The sequence below is a fragment of the Pipistrellus hanaki genome (genome assembly GCF_964339955.1).
Source record: "Pipistrellus hanaki genome assembly, chromosome: 3".
Lineage (NCBI taxonomy): Eukaryota > Metazoa > Chordata > Mammalia > Chiroptera > Vespertilionidae > Pipistrellus > Pipistrellus hanaki.
In genome coordinates this window covers 14,968,193-14,993,930 of record NC_140505.1, presented here as the reverse complement: position 1 = coordinate 14,993,930, position 25,738 = coordinate 14,968,193, and the positions used below count along the sequence as shown (strand labels likewise).

General features: G+C 53.3%; 2 protein-coding genes across 6 annotated transcripts in view; one reads left to right on the top strand and one right to left on the bottom strand.

The window, feature by feature from the left end:
- Positions 1–18,245, top strand: part of GTF2E2 (general transcription factor IIE subunit 2) — an 82,310-nt gene extending 64,065 nt beyond the window's left edge. The window contains exons 9-10 of one of the 3 annotated variants that reach the window (XR_014794445.1): positions 185–239; positions 6,927–7,299. The gene's annotated coding sequence lies outside the window, so the exon portion shown is untranslated. Of the gene's footprint in view, positions 1–184; positions 1,910–6,926; positions 7,300–17,198 lie in introns of those variants that run through there. The other 2 variants (XM_084877067.1, XM_084877065.1) reach the window with 2 other exon arrangements.
- Positions 1–25,738, bottom strand: part of RBPMS (RNA binding protein, mRNA processing factor) — a 159,344-nt gene that overhangs the window by 2,956 nt on the left and 130,650 nt on the right. The window contains exons 6-9 of one of the 3 annotated variants that reach the window (XM_084877076.1): positions 21,356–21,486; positions 10,707–10,777; positions 8,894–8,963; positions 5,977–6,079 (exon numbers count right to left, since the gene is read on the bottom strand). In XM_084877076.1, coding sequence (XP_084733202.1) covers positions 6,065–6,079; positions 8,894–8,963; positions 10,707–10,777; positions 21,356–21,486 — 287 coding nt within the window. In that variant the 3' untranslated portion in view covers positions 5,977–6,064. Of the gene's footprint in view, positions 1–5,976; positions 6,080–8,893; positions 8,964–10,706; positions 10,778–18,276; positions 18,460–21,355; positions 21,487–25,738 lie in introns of those variants that run through there. The other 2 variants (XM_084877075.1, XM_084877074.1) reach the window with 2 other exon arrangements.

The window sequence follows — 25,738 nt, the reverse complement described above, 5'->3', positions numbered from 1 at the left end:
GCACCGTGGGGGAGAGGGTCAGGCTCCTCCGGAAACTTTCCTTAAAGGAGAACATCTCCAGCAGACGTGTGATGGGGTAAACAAGGAAGGAAGCACACGTTTAAAATCCTGAGGTTTTAAGACAATGTAGAACGTCTCCTGGTATCTTAAGCACATTACACAATTCCAAAACATTTCATTTCAGTTGTCCTTGAGCAATGTGTGTCAGTCCTTGGAGGCAGCTGACTCAACTTTCTCTGGTAAGTTGGAATCTGTTTGTGAGCTTTTTCTCCCAGCAATAAGAAATTTTCTCTTTTCCTCCCAATCCACCTACATATACAGACATCCCTGGAATACCCATTGAAAACACATTTAATGCCTAACATCATGGCTTTGCCTACCTTAAATGTGCTCAAAGCATTTACATTAGACTTTAGGTGGGCAAAATCACCTAATAAAAAGCCTATTTTTATAATAAAGTAGATGTAAGACTTCAAACCAAAAAAGGCCTGGAAGAAAAAAACATAGGCAGTAAACTGATCTTTCAGCAATATTTTTTGGGTAGATCTTGGACAAGGAAAAGTAAAGAATAAACAGATGGGACTACATTAACACAAATTTCTGCACCCAGCTAACCATCAACGAAGTGCAAACAATCTACTGAATGGAAGAAGACATTCACCAATGAGACATCTGATAAGGTGTTAATATCCAAAATTCTTAACAATCTTATTTAAAAATGGGCAGAGGACCTGAAGATGGCCAATAGACATATGAAAAGATGCTCAATGTCACTAATCATCAGAGAGGTGCAAATTAAAACCACAATGAGATATCACCTATCACCTTATACCCGTCAGAATGGCTACCATTAATAAACCAGCAAGCAACAAGTATTGGCCAGAATGTGGAGAAAGGGAACTCTTGTGCACTACTGGTGCAGCCATTGTGGAAAACAGCATGGGGGGTCCTCAAAAAATATAAAACCACCCTACAACCCAGCAATTGCACTTATGGGTATTTATGTTAAGAAATCTAAAAACACCAATTTGAAAATATATGCATCCCTATATTCATTACAGCATTAGTTACAACTTATGTGTCCATCAATAGATAAATGGATAAAGAAGATGCATATACACCATGGAATAGTATTCAGCCACAAAAAAGGATGAAATCTTACCATTTGTGACAAAATGGATGGACCTAGAGGGTATTCTGCTAAGTGAAAAACAATAACAAAAACACAAATGCTGAATGATTTCACTTACATGTGGCATTTAAAGAATAGAATAAATGGACAAACATACTCAGATACATAAGGATTAAGTACAAATTAGTAGTTATAAATAGTCATGGGGATGTAAACTACAGCATAGATAATATAGTCAATATTGTAATGACTATGGTGTCAGATGAGTATTAGAGTTATTGGAGTGATTATTTCATAATGTAGTATAATTACTACACATCTGAAACTAATAATTATGTCAACTGTAGTTGAAAAAAATGACGTGTTCAATATTTCATGTAATTTACATCCAAAAAGAATGCTGGCAGCACACTGCAGAGGTCGGTTATTTTCCCTCACAATTGTGTATATCACTGCCAGCATCCCAAGAGGGTCATCGTGCCACATATCGCTGGCACAGGGAAAGATCATTAGAATCTGAAGTAAGATTTCTATTTACTGAGTGCAGATCGCTTTCCAACCATGGTAAAGCAGGGACCATCTGTATTTGACTTACTAATGATGCCTCCACCACCACCACCGAGTTTCTCTAAATTTACTCATTTTTTTACAAAAAGATATTTCCCGGAGAATCCAAGATGGCTGCTCGGGTAGGCAACTAGCCGCAGCCGCACACAACAATTTTAATAAAATACAACTAAAATATAAAATGGACATTACCCAGAACTACAGGAAAGTCGACTGACTGGAAATCCTACAACAAGAAGCAAGGAGAAAACCAGAAGGAAGCACGGAGGAGCTGTAAAAGCCTAAGGTACGGAGACACGCGGCGCGCGCGGAGAGGACGGAGCCGGAGAGGAGGGAGGCCGAGTGCCTGGCGGGCGTTCCCAAGCGGGAAGGAGATAAAACTCCGACTGTGCTGGGCCCCTGACTGCTCTGAACCCCAGTTCTGGGCCAGACCCCGGGGACTCAGGCTCATCCAGAGGGAGCTGGGCTGTAAGTCGAAACCCCGGGGTAGCGGAGAAAGGAGGTCCCGGAGGCGGGCACACTACCCCAAGAGAAGGGCCGGCCGGCTGTGCCGCGGGATTGCCCTGACGGGAAGGAGACTGGGGCTCCAGACTGCTGTGAACGCCACCTCCAACTCCACTTCCAACTGAACTGAACCCCAATACCGGGCTCATTGGGGGAGAGCATAGACTGTTTGGCAGCAGGCGAAAATCGAGGGCACCTTTCTCTCAGAGGCGCCGGCAGCGAGCACTGAAGGACCCGCATAGGGCGGGGCTGACGGAAGCCAAAGCTGCAGGCTCCACCCTGAAACCCCGTCCCATCTGTAACTGCGAAATGCCACAACAAAATAGATCACAAACGAAAGAAATGGAGGACAAAAAGCGTCTGGATATAGAGTTCAAATCTACGCTTATAAGGTTTTTCAAGAATTTCCTAGAAAAGATGGATAAGGCCTATGAGGATATGAAAAGAGATCAACTAGAATTAATAAGGAGTCAACAAGAAATGATAAGGGATCAACAAGAAATAAAGAATACATTGTCTGAAATAAAAAATATTCTACAGAGTCCTAAAAACAGAAGGGAAGATCGCAAGAATCAAGTCAAAGATTTGGAACATAAAGAGCCAGAAGACACTCCTCCACAGAAGCTAGAAGGCAAGAGAATCCAGAAAATTGAAGATAATGTAAGAAACCTCTGGGACAACTTCAAGCGAACCAACATCAGAATTATGGGGGTTCCAGAAGATGAGAGAGAGCAAGATATCGAAAACATACTGAAAGAAATAGTGACAGAAAACTTCCCCCACCTGGTGAAAGAATTTGACTTACAAGTCCAGGAAGCGCACAGAACTCCAAACAAAAGGAATCCAAAGAGGACCACACCGAGACACATCATTATTAAAATTCCAAGAGCAAAAGATAAAGAGAGAATATTAAAAGAAGCAAGAGCAAAGAAGGTAGTAACTTATAATGGAGCACCTATACGATTGTCAGCTGACTTCTCAACAGAAACCATGCAGGCCAGAAGGGAATGGCAAGAAATATTCAAAGTGATGAATAGCAAGAACCTACAGCCAAAAATAAGCTACCCAGCAAAGCTATCACTCAGAATCAAAGGCCAGATAAAGAGTTTCACTAATAAAAAAAAGCTAAAGGAGTTCATCACCACCAAACCAGAATTATATGAATTGCTGAAGGGGGTTCTTTCAGAAGAGAAAGTAAACAAAGATAAAAATTATGAACAACAAATACGTAATTATCAACAAGTGAATCTAAAAACCAAGGAAATTAAAAAAATCTGATGAACAATATTAACTGTTGAATATAATAGAATCAGAGGTATGGAAGGGGAGTGAACTGACGATTCTTGGGGAAAAGGGGAGAGGGGGGCGTGGGAAGAGACTGAACATAAACTGTGCACCTATGGATGAGGACAATGGGGAGAGGGGAAAGGGCAGAGGGTGGGGTGGGAACCTGGTGGAGGAGAGCAATGGGGGGGGGGGGGGAAGATATTTCCCTCCATCCAAATAAAAGTTTTAAATGAGTGATTTAGTTTTCATTTTATACTTGTCAGCTTGATTTATACAAAATCAAATGCTGCCCTAGCTGGTTTGGCTCAGTGGATAGAGCATTGGCCTGCGGACTGAGGGTCCCAGGTCTGATTCTGGTCAAGGGCATGTGCCTGGGTTTTGGGTTTGGTCCCAAAATTCTGGTTGATCTTTTGAATGCCAAATCTAGGAGAGGGATGGGAGACAGCCGAACAGTGATTCTCTCTCTTTGATGTTTCTCTCTATTCCTTTCCCTTCCTCTCTGAAGTCAATCATATATATATTTTTTAATCAAATGCTAACATTAATTTGTAATAAAAAGACTCGTTAACATTTAAAAAGGTACACGCACACTCTGTAATCTCCAGGAGAACAGTCCCTGTAGTTAGAGACCCCTCCTTATCCTAAAGACACTCCCCTGCCACAGTCACCAGCAAGCTGCCCAGCCCAGGCCTGCCTGCTCTCGAAGGACGGGCCTTGCACAGTGTCCTCCGACTTTAGATTTGGAAGAGGAAAGCCTCTGCCAGGCTTGTTCTCGATGGCCCAGGAACTGTGAGCCCAGAGCCCACCTTACTGTGGCCATTGCTGAAGGTATCCCCCGCTCCACTACATCAGACAGGTTTGCAACTTGACTCTTCGCTGCCCAATCAGGACTAAGCCCCAGTTCCCCCCACATCCTGGCTTCCTCTCCTCATCAGACCCTCCCAGTGTCCGCATGAATTCACCACTCACTTCAGCTGCTGCCGCCTCCTGACGGCTCATCTGCATGGCCCTCTAGTTAATAGTGTTTGGGCTCATTTACCGCACTTAGAAAATAAAACAGTTCTCACCTGCCTCCAAAAAACTGTACATGTGGCTTTTAACTGGCCTTTAAGCTTCCCCAGAGGAGGGGGAAAACAAAATCTTGCCTTTCAAAGCAGCTTTGCTAAGTGATAATATCATTAAGAATATTGTAGGCATGTTACTCTGACAATAGGAAAGCCTAATAAACTGGCTGTGGAATTGGAGTGATAACACTACCGCCCTGTGACGAGGAAAAACATTGGTAAGTTTGGTTAGTGTAAGAAACAAGCGTCAATGGAAAGAGACCCCAAGTGCAGGCTGCTGGACAGGCGCTGAATGGTACTGTTCTGAACACGGTTACTTAAGCACCAGAAATGTGGTAATGACCTCTGGCCAGCACTGCCTGGTTCTCTGTCCTTAGCAGGAATCTTGCCCCTTTTCTGACTCATCTTTAGTGGCCCCCCGCAGGGACGAAATTTGCCACCTTATTTGGGCTGAGACATAACCGCTGTCAGCCTGTCCCTGGCATTCCTGCTGTTCCAGGCCAAGCTTGCCAGAGAGTCTGGTGGGCAAGTTGCCTCTTGGGAATGATACGTCATTGTTTTAAGACCACGCACTGCCAGGAATAGATGAACTGAGGAGTGACAACGGGCACTGACTAAAATCACGGACAAATCCCCAAATGATCGCCCACTAGAAAAGTCTGGAGGATTCAGTGCGAATCCTGGATCATTAGTTATGCCCAAGGGCATTCACCCTGTTTCTGAAGAGGCTCATAAAAATGTCCCTCAGTCATCAAGAAAGGGCTACACTATATGCCATATAACTGGGTTAGTAAGTCAGGAGGAGCAGACATACTACATCTGAAAAAGATTTCCACCAAAATGGTTAATTCCCACCCTAGCTGGTTTGACTGGATAGTGTTGGCCTTCAGACTGAAGGGTCCCAGGTTTGATCTGAAGGAGGCAGCCGAGCAATGATTCTCTCATCACTGATGTTTCTACCTCTCCCTCTCTCTTCCTCTATAAAAAAAAACCCCAAACAAACAAAGACAAAATGGTTAATTTCCCCCAAAGAGTTCAAGGCTTTAGGGAATGTTCCATCTATATCTGATTCAGTGCTGCTGCTGGATAAGCGGGTGATGAAGTGTCAGCCCACCCAGGATGGCTGTGGTGAGAACCACGTACTGGGCTCTGAGGGTTTGCAAAGCTCTCAGCTGCTATACTGAGACCCATCCCTGTGCAGGCCATGGAGGAGATAATGAAGAGCCAACCGCTGACCCTAAGCACTCCACACCAGCACGTCCAAACTTAGAGCTCCCCCTGGGACAGGTGCAGCACCCAGACTGCTGAGCCTCACGCCTGGGCCCTGGGCCTCCCAGGTGATGCTGGTGAGGCCCTGGCCACTTGTGTCTACACCGTCGTGTGCCCTCCCACGGGGCGTGCCGCTTCCCCGCTCTGACTCACCAGCATGCTCCAGTTCTGTAGAACAGCTCGAGAACAGTAGCCACCACTGAAGATGCATTAATACCCACAAGACAGATTGCAGCCACCATCACACACCTGGAACCTGGTTTGGAGAAAGAGATCGCGTATTAGTTAAACCCAGTATTAAACGCAGTAACAGTGCAGTAGTTTCCACCACAGCCTGGCCTGCTGCTAGGGTTCCCTGGGCCTTTAAGCCCAGCCTATTCTGAGGGCAATGAGCTGAGAGTCTAAGGCGGTGGTTGGCAAACTCATTAGTCAACAGAGTCAAATATCAACAGTACAATGATTGAAATTTCTTTTGAGAGCCAAAATTTTTAAACTTCTAATGCCACATCTTCAAAGTAGACTCTCCCAGGCCGAGCCGCATGTGGCTTGCAAACCGCAGTCTGCCGACCATGGGCCTAATGCAAAGGACCCAAAGGCCTCTGCCATTGAGCTGACCACAAGTACTGCCCGAGCATGAACGTGTATCTGTGGCTTGAAAAGCTGCAGCCAGGACAGCCAGCTTAGGGTGTGGAGCGAGGGAGGGAAGACCTTCAGGGAGGGAAAGCATCTGGGGAAAGTGCTTCGGGCGATGTTCTCGGGTAAATCACCTGGGGGGAGGGACCCAGGGGCTGCCTCTCCCGTGGCTGATCCCAGGACTACCCGGAGCCCTGCTGAGGACGGCACAGGACCTGAGGGCCCCCAAAAGCGGCCCGAAACCTCTCCAGCGCCAGGGCCTTCAGACCAGATACCGCCTTGGTCAGGCCGAGGCCACTGTCATTTCCCCCGGAGAGCCCTGTGGTGACAAACTCCACTCCCAGCGCCTCCCGGGAAACAGGACCCAGGAAGCATTTGTGACCACATCCTCCTGTTCCCTGGGGTCTGAGGATTTTGAAATGAGGTGCAGAGACGCAGCGAACAGTAAATGGTTGATCCTCTTCCTGCAGGCATGGCTCTGAGCCAGCTGGCTTCCAGGAGATCCAGGGAGGAAGCCCGGTGACCCCTTTCCCCACCAGTTCTTCCATCAGCCCGGTCAGCCTGCTCCCTCCGCAGACAGGCTGTGTGTGGGTGCGGCCCTGTGCACAGGGACCCTCAGTTCCCCGGCGGGTCTCAGGGCCTCCCGCACAGGTAGCTGGCCTTTCAGAAGGAGACCCCGTGGCACTCGAGATCCAACTGAACCCCCCTCTGGGATTCTGGGTCAGGTTGAAGAATGTGTCAGAATTGAGAAAAAATGTTTCCCTCAGAATTTCACTATAAAAATAAAGAATGCGTTGATGTGATTCTAGTTTCCGAGTAAAAGTAGGGATATTTCAGGACAGGAAAAGGCCATCCCTGCAAACAAAACTTACCAGCTTACCTATCTTCTCTCACCCTTTCCTAACCTGCCAAGAGCACCGGAGGGAGGGGGGCGAGGAGGGAGCACCCCAAGCAGCAGCAGACCTGGGGTCCCCATGGCCGCCTGACCGAGGCTGCGTTGGTAGGATGCCTGCCTTTAAGAAAGGCTGCAGGTTCCTCTCAGTGTCACTTGGGACTGTGAAGTCACCTCGCTGCTCTGTCCACTCCCCGGTGCTCAGCTGGCGGGCAGAGTCCGCTCCACAGAGATCCCGGGAGGTGGCCCGGAGGGAAGCCTGAGTGTTCGTGTTTCACACACAGCGAGCACAGGGCTTTGGACTGTCCACTGCCAGCCCCTGGGGCAGACGGAGGAGTGCGTGTCGGGGCAGAGGCTCGCCTGGGTGGCCCTGACCGTGACTGTCTCCAGCAGCCGCTCTGGGACTCCATGCCAGGACGTAACACATGGCTGCTCCCTTTGAACCTTCTCCAGGGACCGGCCGGCAGCTCTCTCGGTGCAAATCACACATGCTCAGGGGTCTCCCAGCCCGACTCACAGGAAATAGGAATGTCCAGCGCTGCCTGCATTAGGCTGTCCTAACAGTCCTGGCGGGAGATGAGCTCAGTAAGTGCCCATGTGCTAAGCAGGCGGCGTGGAGGACTGGGCCGTGGCTGGAAGGGCACCACCACAGGGACTCGTGAGGGCAGGCTCTCAGGCCTGGTCATACTCGATAGCTCACAGTCCCTGAGGCTCAGGGATGGGACAGGGGAGAAACCTCAGGGAGGGGCTGAGCAGGCAGGGTGAGCCGCACAGGCCGCCCAGTTCTCTGCCAGCACTCCCCTCACCCGAGCCTGCTGGATCTCAGCCGTTTCCTTTGATTTAGCTAAGGGAGGCCATAAGGAAGACCAGTGAAGTGAAATCATTCTCTAAACTCGAATCACGTGAGGCATGTTCTGAACACGCAGCCCAGGTGAGTCTGGGGAAACGTGTGGAGGGTGTTGGGCTGCCCTGACTCCTCTGTCCCCTGTGAAATGAAGTGCCTGCCAGCCCATCACGGGTACCCTCTCACTTGCTGTGCTCTTCTCCCCTTGGCACCTCTCGCATCCTGCCTGTGGTTAGTATGTTACTGCCCATCTCCTCCATGAGAGAAAGGGTTCTGTCTGCATCTCTTCGCTGTCCCCAGCACCCAGCACAGACCCTCCCACGCTACAGGCGTTCACTGCATGTTGACTGTGCCCATGAGCTGGAGTGTGGTGTGGAGGCCGTGGTTAACAGAGGGGCCTGGCCAATCAGTGACTGAGTGCCACTGCGGTTTCCGGGCAGCCTGCCCCGTGAGAGCACAGTGCCCGGGCCCCGTCCAGGGAGGAGCAGGTGACTGGTGCCACAGCAGCCCTCTGGGCCAGTGAAGACCCAGGACTGTTCTGCTCGGCTTGGCTCCAAGCTCTGCCGTGACTCCAGCACCTGGGACTCCCCTGATGCCGGCTCCATGCCTGGGCCCTCACACTCACAGAGATTAGGCCATCCTGCCCCAGGTGAAAATAAGGAATAAACATGCCCCAGCGATCACCGAAGGCAGGTACTCACGCGGTATTCAGCAGAACTGACGGGACTTCCAGCCCTGAGAAGTAGCCTCGGAGGGAGGGAGCCAGCGCATCTGGAGAGAGATTGGGAGAAGGCCGTAAACCAGGGCGCCCAGCTGCTCAGTCAGTGTGTCCTGCTGGGCTCCACCCCGCTCTGCTCCACGGGAGGTGCCTGCTCACACCTGCTCACACATGCCCCTGTGAATGCAGAGGCCGGGCTGCGGGAAAACACCCGATCCTCCTCTCAGGAGTAAGAGGGTGCTGGCCCAGGGAGCCCCCTCCCGCACTCAGCAGCGCCTGGGCTGCCGGACAGGCTGCTAACGGTTCCCTCGGAGCATGCGGATCTGCTCTGACGAGGAAGGGACAGGTCAGGCCACCATCAAGCCCGTGGCCCGGCCAGGCCTGCAGCTTCTGTTCCTGTGCTTTTAGAAAAGCGGTCTGGCTCCTTGGCGCTGTGGGGTGTCTGGCACCCTGTGCCCTCTGCTCAGAGGGACTGAAGCCCCGATTCCATTAGGTTTCCAAAGAGGAAGGCCAGACCGGAACAAGAGGACAGAAGGAGGCTTTGTCCACCTGGCAGGATGCTCCCGGTCCTGCACCGAGGAAAATGTTAAAACAACAAACCAAAGGGCAAGAGTGCTGGGGCTGTAAAACGTCCCTCTATCGGCCACGTCAGTTCTGTTCCTGAGCCTTTGGACAGAGGGAAGAGGGTCTGTTTGCACTGAGGAGGGACACCTTCCTTCCACTTGGTGAGCAATGGCAGGCACTGCTTGGAGCAGTGATGGCAGAGCCAAGTATAACGTGGGGTGTGGGGGGCGCAAAGAGGAGGCTGGGTGCCCCTTGGAGGTGACACCCTCCAGTGTTACCTGGATCTGGCCCCAACCGTTTCTCCTGGAAACGTTTCCAGAGTATAACGTGATGCCGGGAAGAATGTAACCCTGACAGATCTACTCCAGAGGTCTAATAAAACGCGTTCTGCACCAGAAACCCTTCTTCCCGTGGCAGCCGATCTCCACACACGGGCAGGTGCAGCAGCTCTCTGGCTGACCCCGGCGCTGGGGGCTGAGGCCTCAGACCTCCTGCCTCGTCTTCCCCGCGTCTGCAGGAGAACCAGCCGAGTCCTGGGTGTTTTCTACGATGCCCCCTGGTCACGGGCCCGTGGGCCCAGGCTCACCAGCTCTCCCGATGTCCTTCGGAAGCTGGCTGGCTCAGAATGGGTCCTAGCAAAGCCCACAACGGTACCCCCACCTTCTGCCTGGTCCCCACAGAGTCCTTGGTGTTTCCCTCCACTCCCACCACGGGCTTCCCCCCAGAGCGGTTACTACCTGCCTGGCTGGCAGTGCTGCTCTCGGGGACCCTCTCCCCGCCACCGGGGAAGTGGCCTGAAAAGCACGGTGGCTGCATTGGGGAGCCCCTCGGGCCAGCTGTGCTTAGAGATCCTCTGAGGGACCACAGCACACGGACTAGAAATCAGATGAGCAGTTGGACCGGGGCCCCCGGGGCCCCACATTGTGAGGGGGCAGGGACCCATTCCTCAGGAGCCACCAGCAGGCAGGGCCAGCTAAGGCAGGGCCAGCTCATTCCAACCCGCAGAGCAATTCAGGGAATGACGGACCAGACACTTTGCATGTAGGTAGGCTACAGAACAGGTCATTTTGGGAATTTAGGGGAGTATAAACAGCAAAGGAGGGAAACAGAGGGGCCACGTGGGAGGCAGGAGGACCAGAAGGGAGAGAGAGGAAGGGCAGACAACAAGGGGAGGGGAGAGCGCAGAGGGGAGGAGAGGAAGACGGAGACACAAAGAAAACACGCGTACCTACCCATGGCTTATGGCTTTGTGCCTCTGAGTCCACTTGCTCCCTAAGCAAAGGGCAGGGCTGGAGCTGCCTCCCTGAGACAGTACCCTCACCTTCTGCCTGATCCCCAGAGTCTTTGGTGTAAAGGGGGGGACGGGACACAGCCATGGGGAGGTGAAGGGCTGGGAACCTAACACAGCGGGAGGGGAGGGGTCTGTGTGCACCAGGGCTGGGGGAGCACATGTGACTGGTGCTGCCTGGGGGTGTGCCAGGGTGCCGGCCCTCGGAGACAGAGCCGCAGAGGGGCGGGCATGGCCGTTCCAGTGCAGGTGGCTGCGGGAAGGGAGCCCTCGTCTCCACGCACCCACCCCGGCCTCTCTGACAACCTCTGCCACCCACAAGGCACTGCATCCGTTCTCAGACACACCGGGCCTGCTGCTGCGGGACCAGCGCCATGTCAGCCCGGCCTGGAAGCCCTGAGACCCCCAGGGTGACCAGCAGGCCGCTCCGAGCTGCGGGGTCCAGGGAGAGCTGTGCTCAGCAGACTGAGGTGCAGGTGGCCTGCTGGCTGGTTCTCAGGGGCACGTGGAGGCGAAGGAGTCAAGACAGGCCTTGAAATCCATCGCTTTCGCCACAGGCTCGAGTTCTCACCACCCAGGCCTGCTCCTCTTCCGCCTTCCAGCAGAGGGCGGTGTTCCCAGGGCCGACGTCTATGTTTCAGAGGCAGCATGGCTCACGGGGAGAAATTGGGTGCAGGCGGGCAGGCGAGCTGACCTAGATGACCTACATGTGCTACTCCCTGCTGTCCTCTGGGGGAAGAGAAGGTTTAACCCTTACACCACATGGGCTGCTTGTTCTGCTGTGGTTCCGGCCCCGGGTTGCTCGTGGCCACTGCTGCCCACTGTCCAGGGGTTTTAGGGGCACCACCACCACCAGGACACCCACACGCCCCTGGCTCCTGCTCCGGACAGCTCAGCAGGGACAGGCCACACGGCTGACCTGCCATGCACAGCAATGGTCTGTCTGCAGAAACTCCCACTCACAATCGTGCATACGCTTCCAGGGGCTTCAGAAGTCCCTGCAAGAACCTCTAACGTAATATCTACAGCCCGGACTAGCACTGGTTACTCCCTCTGTGCCAGAGACTAAGGCTGTGACATCCTAAGTGGATAAGCGGCACGAAGGCCCCGGGACACTTCTCCACTCGAACTCAGTGCAACAGCAGTCACTGCCAGTCCAGTCCAGGAGCCACGCTGCCTGGGTTCTGCCCTCACATTCCTCAGACACGCTCCTCCAGACCGGGCACAACGGGGTCTCCCATGCTGGGCGTGTACCAGCTCCTGTGGCTGGTAAAAGGAGAGCACCCAGCAAAAAATAAAATATAACTGGGCAAAAATAAAGCGGAACGCCAGAAAAAGTAGCAAGCACCCATAAAAACAATTTCCACCCTCTTCCATTTATAGATAAGGACAACAAGGCCCAGAGGACTGAACGCATACAGATGTCACTTTCCCAATAGCGCTGCCAAGGACAGGGAGACCCTGGCTGGCCTCCAGGGGGAGCCCCTGCCAGGCCCCTACCCCCATCCCCACCCCGCCACAGGGCTCACTGTCTGCACTCTGCTGTCCCCTCTCCAGGGACCGACTCGCGCGTCACACGTGCCTTTAGAAATAACCACCAGAAGTGCTTCCCAGGTGCTGGGCACAGTTACGGTAGCCATCATTAATAAACACCCCGGCTCTGCCCTCTTCCCCGCTGTGGCTCTCACAGTGTTTGCACGCAGACCCTCAGCATCACCCGAGAACATGTCAGCAATGCAGAAACTCTAGGGACGCGGCCCGAGCACCTGCATTTAACAAGCTCCCAGGACAACGGGGGCCTGTGCTCCAGACAGACTGTTCTTGAATGAGACGGACAGACGGTGTGTCCGGAAGCCGACCAGAAGAGATGCTGTGCAAACAGGCTTGAGAGAAACAGTCTCCCCTCAGCAGGTCCCACACACACACATGGGCACAGTAAAGGCTGGCAGTCCTCCATAAAGAAGCCGGTCTGACGTGCGCAGACCCCGGGTTCTCCAGGTTTATTATCTGACTGCAGCCTCTTTTCACTGAGTGACAGCTGCAGTAACGGAGGGCGGGGAGACACGTTGGCCTGGAAGGCCCCTTCTGGTGGTGGCGTTTGGTGGATCCTAGGACACTAACTAGAGCTGGAAGGGCCCCAGCCGGCCGGCGCCCTGGACGTCCAATCTGTAAGGCGCTTCCCTTCCCCTGTGCACACGCTGTGCCCACATGCTCACTGCCCAGCTCCCCATTCAGAACCAGGCTCGGAGCCCACTGCTGCAGCCGCTCACACTCGCTCACACTCGGCCAACTCTGCCCTCCCTCGGCCTGGGGACTGTCACTGCTGAGCATCACAAAGGAAGCCCGTCGGCCCCACAGCGAACTCGGCTCCAGGTTGTCGGGCTGAGGGAAAGGCCACCAAGCCAGATGTTTACCTACTCTGATCCAAGAAACGCGCTGACGGTTTGTAATACAATAAAGATGGAACTCTTTGTAGGGTTCGTTCAAACAGCAACCCTCCCCATTTTTAATACAGCATTCTCCCCACTGGAAGAACATTTGGGAATTTGTTCCAAGAAATGAGGCCCACTGACGATCACTCTGTAAGGGAATTTCCAGTCCCATCTCCCTCTGCCCCTGTCCTAACAGCACGGAGGGCGTGCAGTGCCATCAGCACTCTTCACTCCTGGGCTGGCATGTAACAGTCCTCGCCTCGGGCAATTCAACGGGCTGCCACTGTCTAGGCTAGGGGTGTCGAACTCAATCAGAGAAGGGGCCAAAATCTAAAATCCAGCCTAAATCACGGGCCGAATGGTTTACTGAACAGTCATAAACTGACAATGTCATAAACTGACAGCGGAGTGCAGTGATGACAGTGCGGTGCGGGCCACATTGCAAGGCCTGGCGGGCTGGATTTGGCCCGAGGGCCTTGTGTTTAACATATGTGGTCTAGGCGTATTGTCACGTCTCACAGGAAGAGTTGGTTCCAAAGTTATCTGCCACCTTATCCCCGGCTGAGACACACAAGGCCAAGCTCCTGCCCACCTCCCAGTCAAAATGGTGGGATATTGCTGAGCTCTGAGCCTGGGCAGGAGCGAGATCTAGACACCACGCCCCCCCCCCCCCCCCCCCCCAAATGCGAGGCGTAGGCCTGAGCACCTGCTGAGACCAGTGAGGCTTGGCCTTAATTAAACATAAGCCCTCGGGGATGGCTTTCTCTTCTGGGCTTTTAGACTCTAACCCTGTCTGTCCTGAGCACAAGCCAGGCTCTTACTTCCAAACAGGCATGTGAAATGCGCTCAGACGTCCCAGAAGCTCATGCAAGATGCCGCTTGGGTCGAGGCACCCAAGCATGTAACGCCCTGTGTCAGATCAAGTCCATCGCGGCTGCCTGTCATCCATATTTAATTGTGTCGGCCTGTTAATTTTTAACCATGTTTGCGACGGAGGGCCATTAGAGGTCTCCGGGAGCCGAGCTCGGCCAAGCGAGAAGAACTCCGGGGAGAGCAGCCGAGGCTGGACGCCGGGGCGCCCCACTTTCCCACCCGTCCCCGCGCCCGGGCCTTCTCCGCCAGCAGCACCGAGCCTGAATAAAACATGACCCCATCTGGAGCCGGTGTTCCTTCTGCCCCTGTCACAACCGGTTATCTTCACGGAAAAGTTCACTTTCTTTTTATGGAGGATGTGTGTTATCGTGGCGGAGTTTCTCTGCAGCTTTGGTGGTGTTGCCAAAGCAGTGAGCGCGCTCTCTGGGAGCCTGTTCCTGTAAAACGAGGCCTAAAGCCCGGGGTGGACGGCCCCCGCCTGAGCCAGCACCCCACCTCCGCACACCACAGCCACGGGCACCACCAAGCTCTGATATAGAGCGACTTTCATCATTACTGGACTACGCCAAGCACCGTACTCTTTCCCACCAAATAACACCCTGAAGTAGGTGTTCCTTCTTCCTTACAGATGAGGAAACAGCTCTGAGAAATGTTAGAAGAACCTGCTACAGCCCCAAAGTTAGCAGAATGGGCGGAAACCCCCATTAAAACGGGGCCTTTTTGAAGTAAAGGGCTGCGACCCTCTGAGCTTTGCTCTGGCCCCGCTGAGCCGTCCTGATTGAGGGTCAGACCTGCCTCTGTGAATCCCCGTCTGGCAGAGGCTGGCTCCCTGATGTGCCTGCGGGCATGACCCCGGCCTCAGAGATGGGCTGCTGTGGCCAACGAGGCCAGGAACAGACCGAGGATGTTGAGCTTGGCTTCACAGAGTGGAACCTGCTCAAGAAACCCGGAAAACTGCACCGATGGAGGCCGACGGGCTGCCCTGTCAGGGGGTCCGCTCTGAGCTGTTCTCGCACCCTGGGATCAGCGACCCTGGGCAGGGCATGGCCGGGGGCTGACTCGTTTTAGAGCGGGAACTGCCAGAGGCTGCCCGGTGTGGGCCGGCCTGGCCTCGGAAGCTGCAGCTCTGCCAAAGGCACGACCCGTGCCCATGTCTCTCACTTCCCTAGTTCTCCCAACACCAGGCAGAGGGGAAGGGACGGGCAGGACGGACATGCTGAGAAGGTGTTTGCTGGGCTAGGAGTGAGATCCTCTGGGGTTCAGCCACAGGACAGTGGTGGTGAGAATGACGAGGCACAAGATGCAACTCCACCCACCTGGAAATGAGGCTGGTTCCAGTCCTAACAAAGGGGGTGGGGGCGGCGGGAGGAGTTAACTGCAGGAAGAACCAGCCAGAAAGCCCAGGGAGGAAGGTGGGACCTGCCAGCTCTGATCCGGCCTCCGATCTAAAGCAAGATAAGGCCGCAGCTGGAAAGTTCAGGGCCAGCGGGTGTGAGCACAGCAAAACACACCCACTGCTTGGTCTCTGGGATGGCAGCTGTTTCCTGTTCTTGATCCATTTCCTGCGCGTGGGGCCGGGCAGGGGGGAGACTCCCCATGGGACACGTCCTCCTGTGGGTGCCACGCTCAGCAGCGAGCACGCTGTCTCCTGTGGGTGCCTGCTCAGAAGCGAGCACGCTGCTGGCTGGGGCAGACACCTCCTCGTCTTGCTCCGTCCGTCCCTGCCATTCTTCCCCGCTTGGCCTTCCTCCGGGCGGCGCCTCTGGAGCCCGGCTGGTGCTGCCAGGGGTGTGGAGTGTCCTCGGTGCTGAACTAGCAGCGCCTCGTGGTGCTGGTCCCAGGTTCCCTTCTCTTCATTGACAATCCGTACGTTCCCTACGGGCTAATGTTACCGAGCCCTTAGGTGAGCCGGGCACTCTTTCAAGTCTCGCACGAGGGCTCCTCATTCTCACTGACAGCAATTCTGAGGCTGAGGCCCCTGCTCAGACAGGTCACACTGCAGGGCCTGGGCAGACAGGGAGCTGCCACCACAGCAGGGCACCGGGAAAGGCCAGGGGAGGCGCTCCCCGGAGCTCACTCACTGGCCGCCCGGCCCCGCCTCCCAGGGGGGTCAAGGCAGATGCTCCTGGGTGACCGGACACGGGACAACACCGGACACTGGACAGAGCTGTGGAACACCAGAGGGTGCTCTCTCCTCACAGCCTGCCCTTCAGAGCTGCAGGTTTAGACAGAAAGGAATGCCAGAGGATTCCCAGCTTCACGTATGTCTGAGCCACAGAAAGCCTCGAGAACAGCCCCCAGGCTCCTTCAAGCTGTGGTCCCCAGACAGTGCCCAGCCCGGGTGGCCAGAGGACCACAGCCCTTTGGGAAAGCCAGGCCTTGAGGACGAGGAAGCAGGGATTCCGGGCCGAGGCCATGTATGATGCTCCTAAGTGAGGCCCGGACCTCAGGACTCCTCCCTCCCCTTCGGGAGGCTGCTGGCTGGAAGTGCCGAACCCTCCCGCTCCCAGGACGGCTTTATTGACACTGACGGGTCCCCCTGCAGGACCAGCCACCGTGACAGCGCTGGATGCTGCCTCTGAAAGGAGGGGGAGCTGGAGAGCGAGTCCTTCTTTGAGTCCCAGCGGGTGTGGGGCTACGGGCACACCAGTAGCTGCCAGGCCACGGGCTGTGTGCTCCCCTGAGGCCACTGCTCCCTGCCTCTCTCAAGACACTCCCTGCTTATGGTCTCTGTGCTTAACGCACATCCCATCCCAAACCAGACATTCTCATGTCCTCTTTTCCTCTACAGGGCACAGTTAGTGATGGAGAAGATGCTTAATAGCATTTGTTTTTAAAAAAAACAGTTCTAAAGGGCAGCGCTCAGACGTCTGCGGTGCGGCCGAGTCCACCGGGAGATGGCGGTGGCGGTGGGACACCCCGCGTCAGGCCACCGCGTGCCACGCCTGGGCCCGCTCCCCCCACGATCCCCCCTCCCTGTTTGCTGTGTCTCTTTTCCCATGGTCCATTTTTGTACTTATTTTGCATTTAACCTTTAAATTTTTCCAGTGTGTCACAAGGGACCTCCCAAGGGGCATGTCTTGCCCCTGGGAAGTCTGTGTTGTCATTTTAAAACCTTTGTTTACGTGCAGGTGACGTGTCCGAGCCCAGGGCCATGGGACAGCCTGTGAGATCTGCTGCTGCTCAGGCAGAGGGGCCACCGGGGCACACACAGGCACCGGCACCCGCTTTCCCAGCCCCCGACCTGCCGAAGGCCTGGCCTAAGAGCGGGCCCCTGGCCTAGGGGACGTGGCCTTGTTTCTGGAATGGGGTGAGGACTGTGCTTCATTGACTTTCTTGCTGCCCCATCGGCAACAAGGCTGAGAGCGACATTGAACCCGGACGACACACGGAGATGTGTGACCACGAGGTGACCGGAGCAGCTGGGCAGAGTCCTGTGCTCCTGAAGGCCACGGAGGAAGCCTCCCTCGCCTGTCCAATGACTCACAAAACGTAGCCAATGAATTTCAAATACCAATGACCCTGAAAGGAAACAGGATGATCACGTCTAAAAATATGAATGATCTTCTCAGAAGTCAAATGTTTGCTGCACCAAGTAATGTTTCATCTCAATAAAAATAAAGCAACACCGAGGCCTACAATCCTACCACCGTATCCAACGATTCTTTAGGAGCAGGACTGGATGTCAGTTTAAGAGATGGAGACACCAGACCGAGAACTGAAGGTGCACGGAACTAGATGTGTGATGCGACTCCTCTTCCTTGACAACTCTCCTGTCTCCTGGGTCCTCCTCCTTCCGGACGGGATGGATAACCGGAAAACACACTGCTTGCTTCAAATAGGCTTCCGCCGGCCACACACACCATCCTGTTGAAGCCAGGTCTCCGGGTAGACGCGACCCCGTGATGCTTGAACGGGAATCTCCCAATACACAGCGCTGGAGGGTTCGGAGCGAGAGAAGGTGGAAGCGGCGGCGGCGAGGCCCCAGCTCTGGGCTGCCTCACCCCTAGAGGCTCCGAGTCCTCCTTCCGGAGAATGTACTGAGAGTCACTGGGCCCACTTCTCCCACAAGCTCAGCCGGCGGTGACGTCTTAGCTCCACAAGCCCATCCTCGTAAAAACAAAACGCTGCAGTCGACTTGAGATCGTTTTTTGCTCTGATTAAAATTTTTATTGAATTTTCTCAAATGTTACCAAGAAATAGTTTGGGGTGGGGGTGGGTTTTGGGGGGGGGGGGGGGGGGAATGGCTAACATGCCAGTTCAGCCTGGGAGCTCCCTCTGCTGGTCTGCAGTAGGCTGATACGTTACAAACACATTCCCAGAGACAAATCTAATTTGCTGGAGAAGTGGACAAAAGACAGGTGTGTTGGGCTTTGCCTCAGGACAGAAACACTAGAAGAAAAAAAAAAAAAATCCATGTCTCAAAACAGAGCACAACATTGCTGAGAAAAGCAAAATAATTTAAAAGCTTCTCCAAAGACATATAATAATAAATCTCCTTAACGAAACAGAATCATCAACCAAGGGGATGCTCCGTGTTGGTTTCCCACTGCTCTACCTCCAGGTCATAACAACTCTCTCAGGCCCTTTGGTGAAGCTTAAGTTCTGATGCCCTTGTCTTTGCCTTCGGGTCTCTTCTTACAGGCGTCTTATCTACTTAGAGGAGAAAGATCCAAGTGAGGCTTTTTAAAAATTCCAGAGAGTAAGCCTGGCGAGCCAGCACTGTGGCATGGAAAGAGCCAGGCCGGGAGTCAGGTGACCTGGCTCTCGTCATGGCGGAGCCACTTGTGATTCTGGGGAACTCTCGGTCTTCTCCGGTCTGTTTCCTCATCTGTAAAATGGTCAGACCAGGTCAGCTGGAAAGCCTCTGCCCGTTTGTTCTATGAAGCTCGTGTTGGACAAAGACATTTAAATGACCGTATCTGTTCATGAGTCTTTACGATACAGAGCCCGCGCTCGCACTGGGAATGACTCGGAACAAGAAGTGGGACTGAGCACAGGACAGCTCTGGTGCCGGAGGAGAGTTCCACCACCCTTAGGGCCGCGGTGGCAGAGCCAAGGGGGTTCCGGGTTGGGCAGGTCTCCAGGCCAAGGAAGAACTCATAGGGAAGGTGCCACCTGCGCAATGTATCCTACGAAGTTAAGAGGGTTGAGTCCATCTAATGTTGGCGCTTCCTCTCCCATCCTTTCTCCCAATGGCCTGGGCTTTCTAATCTCTTATGGCTCTTGAGTGCCTTTTCTCACCACATCTCCAGGTACTATTTTTCATTTCATCTGTTACATGATGAAGGAAAGGCAGATGACCCAGATGCCATGGCCAAAAGCCACTATTCCCAGTCCTTTCTGGCCACTGTCAATCCCTGCTTGTCCAGAGCAATGGTGACAAGCTTTGGTGCTGATTAACCAAAGCCACGGATATTCAGACGACCATGCGAAGTTGGCACTATTTCACGGTATTTATTAACACTTGCCTCAGATGTCAACTGATCCATATTCTAGGCCAGTTGTTGGCAAACTCAGTCAACAGAGCCAAATATCAATAGTACAATGATTGAAATTTCTTTTGAGAGCCACATTTTTTTAAACTTAAATTTCTTCTAACTAGACTTCTTCAAAATAGACTTGCCCAGGCTGTGGTATTTTGTGGAAGAGCCACACTCAAGGGGACAAAGAGCTGCATGTGGCTCGAGCGCCACAGTTTGCCGACCATGGTTCTAGGCAATCTAGGAAGGGGAGAGCAGACGCATCCGCAGATGATAGGGGTGGGGTGCATGGGCACACACAGAGGGGACACCTTTCCCGTCTCTACAAGTGATTTCCAAGCCACTCCGAGCAGGATGATGACTCAGCAGAAGATACACACAGGTTTACGTTCTACCCCTCCTTCCTCTCCCTGCCATCTCCCGCTGACCAAGCACAGACAAGGACAAAAGGTAGAAAGGCAGCAGAAAGCCCAGCTAATATAGAGAAAGGGAATTAGTCTCAGAATAATCCTGTTACTATATTTTCTGGACCAAATGCCATCTGCATTTTTCTTCACTACTTTCTGCCTCCTCCCGCCAGCACAGAGGGTAACCACTGCCTAGACTCCCGGGCTGTCAGCTCGCCTGCAGGAGGCCCGGCAGCCGGGTAGTCAGTGCTCGCAGGAAGCACTCAGAGCTTAGCTGACAGAACGGAAGGATGGTCAGCACGCCTGGCCCCACAGCCTGTGGGAACCTTCGCTGTACTGCTTGTAGGGTCTGACACAACACAGTGAGTTCTGTACAACACAGAAGGGTTCGGTCGGAAGGAAGAGTATACTGGGAAGCTGTTTATTCCGATCCAGCCTTGGAAATACACACTAAGCAAAACAGACAGACAAAAACCCTGCATGTCCAAGCCAACGTGTCTTAAAAAGTTAGACCTTCCTGCTCTTAGAGGAGTTACACATGCAGCAGACAAGTGAAACCTGGACTCTCCTATCTTTCTTGCTGCTGATCATCACCACGAATCGTAATACTGATTATTACTACTTGCACTTAAAGCTTTTTTTCCCAAGGGGTGAGAAAGGGTTGGTAGGTAGACAGTAATCTTTGTTAAAAACAAAACAAAACAAAAAAACCCAAAAAACCAAAAACCAAAAAAACCCCAAACAGGCAGTTTATAAATCTCAGGCTATTCTTAACTTAGTAAAAAAATAAAATAAAGAGCTGGTCAGAGCAGAGGCCTCTAGTTTGACCTGCAATTACACTTGAGACACTATTTTGCACTTTCTTTTCTTCAGGATTTCCTGAAAATGGGGAAAAAGAAACCCTTAATTTCTTCTGTAACATATTCCTGGAAGCTCCCAACTTCCCCGTTGGTCCCTAGCTCTCAGAGAAAATGAAAGAAAACTCTCCCAGAACGCAGAAGCACACGCAGACACGTCACGCCTACACCAAGCGCACACCTCCCCTGCGGCTCTCCCACACGACAAGGCACACGCACGTCTATGCTCTGGTGACGCCTCCAGCTGGCCGGGCGCTGGGGAGGTCACCTGGGCCCGGCCCCTTGGGGGTGACACGAGGGTGAGATCATTAAGGGAGAGAGAGGTGTTGTCTGGGCAGACATCAGGCAGTGGGTGATATCATTGCTGTCAGATGGTCCTCGTAAGTCCCGGAGGAGTGGCAGCTCGATTTAGAGGGGATCAGTAGTCTCTCAAAGGCGCATCTGTTAGCCGGTAGGTGTTAGTGGTACGGTGCTCTGGGAACCAGGTTTGAAAGGACCGGTGGAGGGGTGAGTGGAGTCGTGGCCGATGGGTATAAATTACCTGGGCATGCAGTGAAGCGGGATAGGTGAAAGCAGGAGGAGGTAGAGCAGGCGCTAACTCCGCTGGGTACAGAGGGTACGGGGCCCACACTTCAGGGCTACTGGGGTAAAGTGCAGGCACTGTGAGCTCATCTGCAAGAAAAGAATAAGGGGAGAGTTAGTGGTTACCACACAGCTGGTTTCGAATCAGAACAAAACACCCCATAACCCAGAGCCCCAACACATGTCCGAGGTCAAATGACTCTCATTCTTTCAATACCCTGCTGGCTTTGGCCTGCGAACCCTGAGCCAGGGAAGGGGACACACACAGCGAGAGAGAGCAACACGCGTCGGCTGCGGGCGCCTGCTGCGAGGCACTGCCTGGGGCGCTCTGATGTCCTTCCAGCCGGAGCTGGGGGCCCGGAGCAGCGGGGATTTCCTGGACAAACAGTGACTGCGGTCCTCTCCGGGAAGGAGGAAGAGGAAGAACCAGTAGGAGACATCTCCTGAAAACCGCTGAGAGCCTCTGGGAGAACAACAGCTTCCTGGCACGACCCCAGAAGCCTGGAAGAACGGAGGGACTTGTCTGCTTACCAGTATAACGAATAGACAAATAAATGGTGTTCACCAGGCATTTCACTTTTGGCGCTCAGAAGCGCAGGACCAGATGTTGTACCTACACAGCGTTTAAGTTGTTAAAAAAAAAAAACTCAGAGAATGGAAGTGGAAAGCCTCGAGTATCCTGATTGAAGTTTTAAGCTCCGCAAAGATGCAAATATGAACACTCACAAATGCCATTGACACCGACTCTATTTTCCATGGGGAAAAAGTGAGTCAAGCTGCACCTGACTGGTCTAAACCATCCCCGTGCAGCTGATTCCGCTCGGGCCAAGCTGCCGTTCTCCAGGCCGAAGGGTCAGTGCCTGGGCCTCAGACTGCGCCAGGAGCAGCCCATTACAGTAACAGCAGACACCTGAGGGAGCACCGGGCGGAGGCAGAAGGCACATCCGTCAATAGTGATGAATCTGGACCCCGTGAAGCGGCAACCTCAACGTGTGCTTTTACCGCCTGTCAAACGGGAACTGAAGTAGGTCAAGGATGCTGCCCAGACCTGCTCAGGGAAAGGCGGCCGATGAAGCTATCAGTGACCCTGCCATCAGCACTTTCCAGGCCTGCCGTGCATGTGACCCAAGGAGGAGAGTCACTGCCCACCCCAGGTCTCCCTCACCCTCGCCGCCCCCAAACCCTGGCTCTGAGCAGGGTTTTCGGTACGGGAAGGGGCTAGAAACCAAACTGCTTGCTGAGTGTGAGCTGGTGACTGCTCTATGGAGCCGCCAGAAGGCAGCTGAGCCTGTGGGTGCATGTGCACCTGGTGGGTGGGGGGCGGGCAAGGCTTTCCACAGCCGGCACATGGCCGGGGCTCCTGCCAGGACGAGGGAGCCCAGGGCTGGCTGATGCCTGTCCATTCAGAGGGCGGCGTGGGGATCCCAACACTCTGTGCCCTACAGGGGGGCTGGCCGGCCGGCTTCCCCACTTCCTCTCCCCGAACACGACGGCCTGTGTCCAGGCTGGAGGCCTCGGCCCCGAGGGTGGAGTGACTGTTGTTACTGAGGGAGGCAAAGAGCAGCGTCACAGCCACTTTAAGAAGATCAGGTGGCCGAAACCGGTGTGGCTCAGTGGATGGAGCGTCAGCCTGCGGACTCAAGGGTCCCAGGTTCGATTCCGGTCAAGGGCATGTACGTTGGTTGCGGGCACATCCCCAGTGGGGGGTGTGCAGGAGGCAGCTGATCAATGCTTCTCTCTCATCGATGTTTCTAACTCTCTATCCCTCTCTCTTCCTCTCTGTAAAAAATCAATAAAATATATTAAAAAAAAAAAAAAAAAAAGATCAGGCGGACACCGCCAGTTCCAGGGCGTAGGTGAGCACAGTTTCTGTAGGGAGATTCCTCTGTGAGAGGGGGCGGTCTGAGGGAGTGCCACCAGGCCTCGTTTCCGGTCTCGAGGAGCCCACACGAGTCCCACTGGAGCCGCCCCCGTGGAGCCCCGAGCTGCTGGAACGAATGCCCGGACTGAGATGGCCGTTCTCAGGAACGGTGCTGTTATTGTTGGTGCCTGAGCTGCCACGCTATTTTAAGATACTTGGAGTCTTTCTGAAAAGTCAAGAGCGTCTCAGGCCCGGCACACTCGTTTCTCAGCCCCGCGCTCAGCCCCACGGGGACAGCAGGAGTGGCCGCCGCCAGAGGGGCTGTGAGGGGCCGGGCTTTCACCGGATTCATGGGCCCTTCCTTTAGTAGGGGTGTCGAACTCAATCAGAGAAGGGGCCAAAATCTAAAATCCAGCCTAAATCGTGGGCCGAATGGTTTACTGAACAGTCATAAACTGACAATGTCATAAACTGACAGCGGAGTGCAGTGATGACAGCGCGGTGCGGGCCACATTGCAAGGCCTGGCGGGCTGGATTTGGCCCGCGGGCCTTGTGTTTGACACATGTGCTTTAGAGGGTTTTACAACAAATGTCTTTTAACATATCTGATCCTAGAAAGAGAACTAATGGAGAGGAGGGGAGTCAGCGTTCCAGGCTCAGCCTGACTGACGGAGTTACTGATTGCCGGACACTGCCGTTTTCATCCGGAAGCATCACCACCCACTGGTCTCCACTGATGCTCAGAGATGACTCGCTGAATAACGTTTGCACAAACCCTAGCCCAGCAGAATGGGGATTTAGAGGCAGACCCAAAGCGGCCGAGTAATGGGATGGTCAGGTAGTGAGGCGGAGGCCTGAGAGATCAGGGGGAACTCACACATGGCCAATCTCCTGAAACACCCCAACATGTCCCCCTTCTCTTGTGAGGGAAGCACAAGGAGTCACTGTATGCCGGAGACAAGAGCACACAGGGGGTGGTCAGGGGAAGGGTGTGCTCACAATGAGTCAGTGGAGGTGTGTGAGCTGAGCTGGTGACCGCTGGGACGGGAGAGGAGTGAGGATAATTCCTAACACGTTTTCAAGGATCTGGGTCTAACTCAAGTCTGCACCCCTGGGCCGGCCGAGACTGGCATGCGGGTGTGATGCTGCTTGTTTATTGAATAGTATCCAATGGAGAGTCATAAAACATGTAAAGATATAACACGGCTTTCTTTGTTAAAGGAACTTCGATAATATCCATAGAAACTAGATCACTGTATCTAAAACTTCTCAATCCTTGCAGTATTTCTCTCTCTCTCTCTCTCGCCCCCCCCCCGCTTCCTGTCCCTCTCCCTCTCACAAAAGGAGGCTAAACTCAGAGCAAATGTTAAGAGCAGTAATTTTCAGTTAGAAATAAAAGCCATGGAACCCTTTTCTCGAACTAATTTTCCCAGAACCCCTTTTAGATAAAAGTACAGCTATTGTGGTTCACTTGGTGGTGATGGGGAGACTGAAGGACCTCAGCCCCTATGACAGCCTCTGAGGTACCGGGTTCCAGAGAACGCCATCTGAAAGCTGCTCTGACAGCCGCTCTCACCCAGGGACGGGTTTTTAAAGTAAGCTCCTCTTGCCGAAACCGGTTTGGCTCAGTGGTAGAGCGTTGGTCTGCAGACTGAAAGGTCCTGGGTTCGATTCCAGTCAAGGGCATGTACCTTGGTTGCGGGCACATCCCTAGTAGGGGGTGTGCAAGAGGCAGCTGGTCGATGTTTCTCTCTCATTGACGTTTCTAGCTCTCTATCTCTCTCCCTTCCTCTCTGTAAAAAATCAATAATATATATATAAAAAAGAAAGAATACTCATTAAAAAATAAATAAATAAAATAAAATAAAAAATAAAGCTCCTCTTCAAAAACCTGTGAGGGCTGCGCTCATTCCTGCCACCCCCCGGGACCCTGTCTGGGAGGGAGGACCATGAGCAGCCAGCGCAGGGAAGAGACATAAAGGAGGATAAAACAACTGGGATTGGAACAAACAGGTCTCCTGCCTGACATGGACTCCCTAGCAGCCCATGGAGACCTCGAGTGAGCTTTTATGGCCTCAAAGGGTCAGATTTTTCTGACCCAGGAAATAAATATAGCAGGTAAAACAACATAAAAAGGTAAATAAACCAGTTGGAGCTATTTCCTTCCTTCCTCCTCCACACTCCAAAGGCCTAACCATGCCTCCTGTCTGCACTCCGGTACAATGCACCGCACAGTGGTCAGGGACCACAGCGGCCCGGGAGCCTTGTAGCAATGACGCTCCTGGTTCCACCCGCACCCACCGAATCAGAAAGTCTGCTCTCCAAGGGATTCTGAATAATACTTCAGTTTGGGAAGCCCTGTCAGTTACTTATCTTACTTTTCTTATTGTAGTATTAGCTGATTGAGCACAAACTATGATACATTTGCTTTCAAAAAGCTTAGTTTAGTACCTGTTGAATGAATAAATAGAACACTGCAGG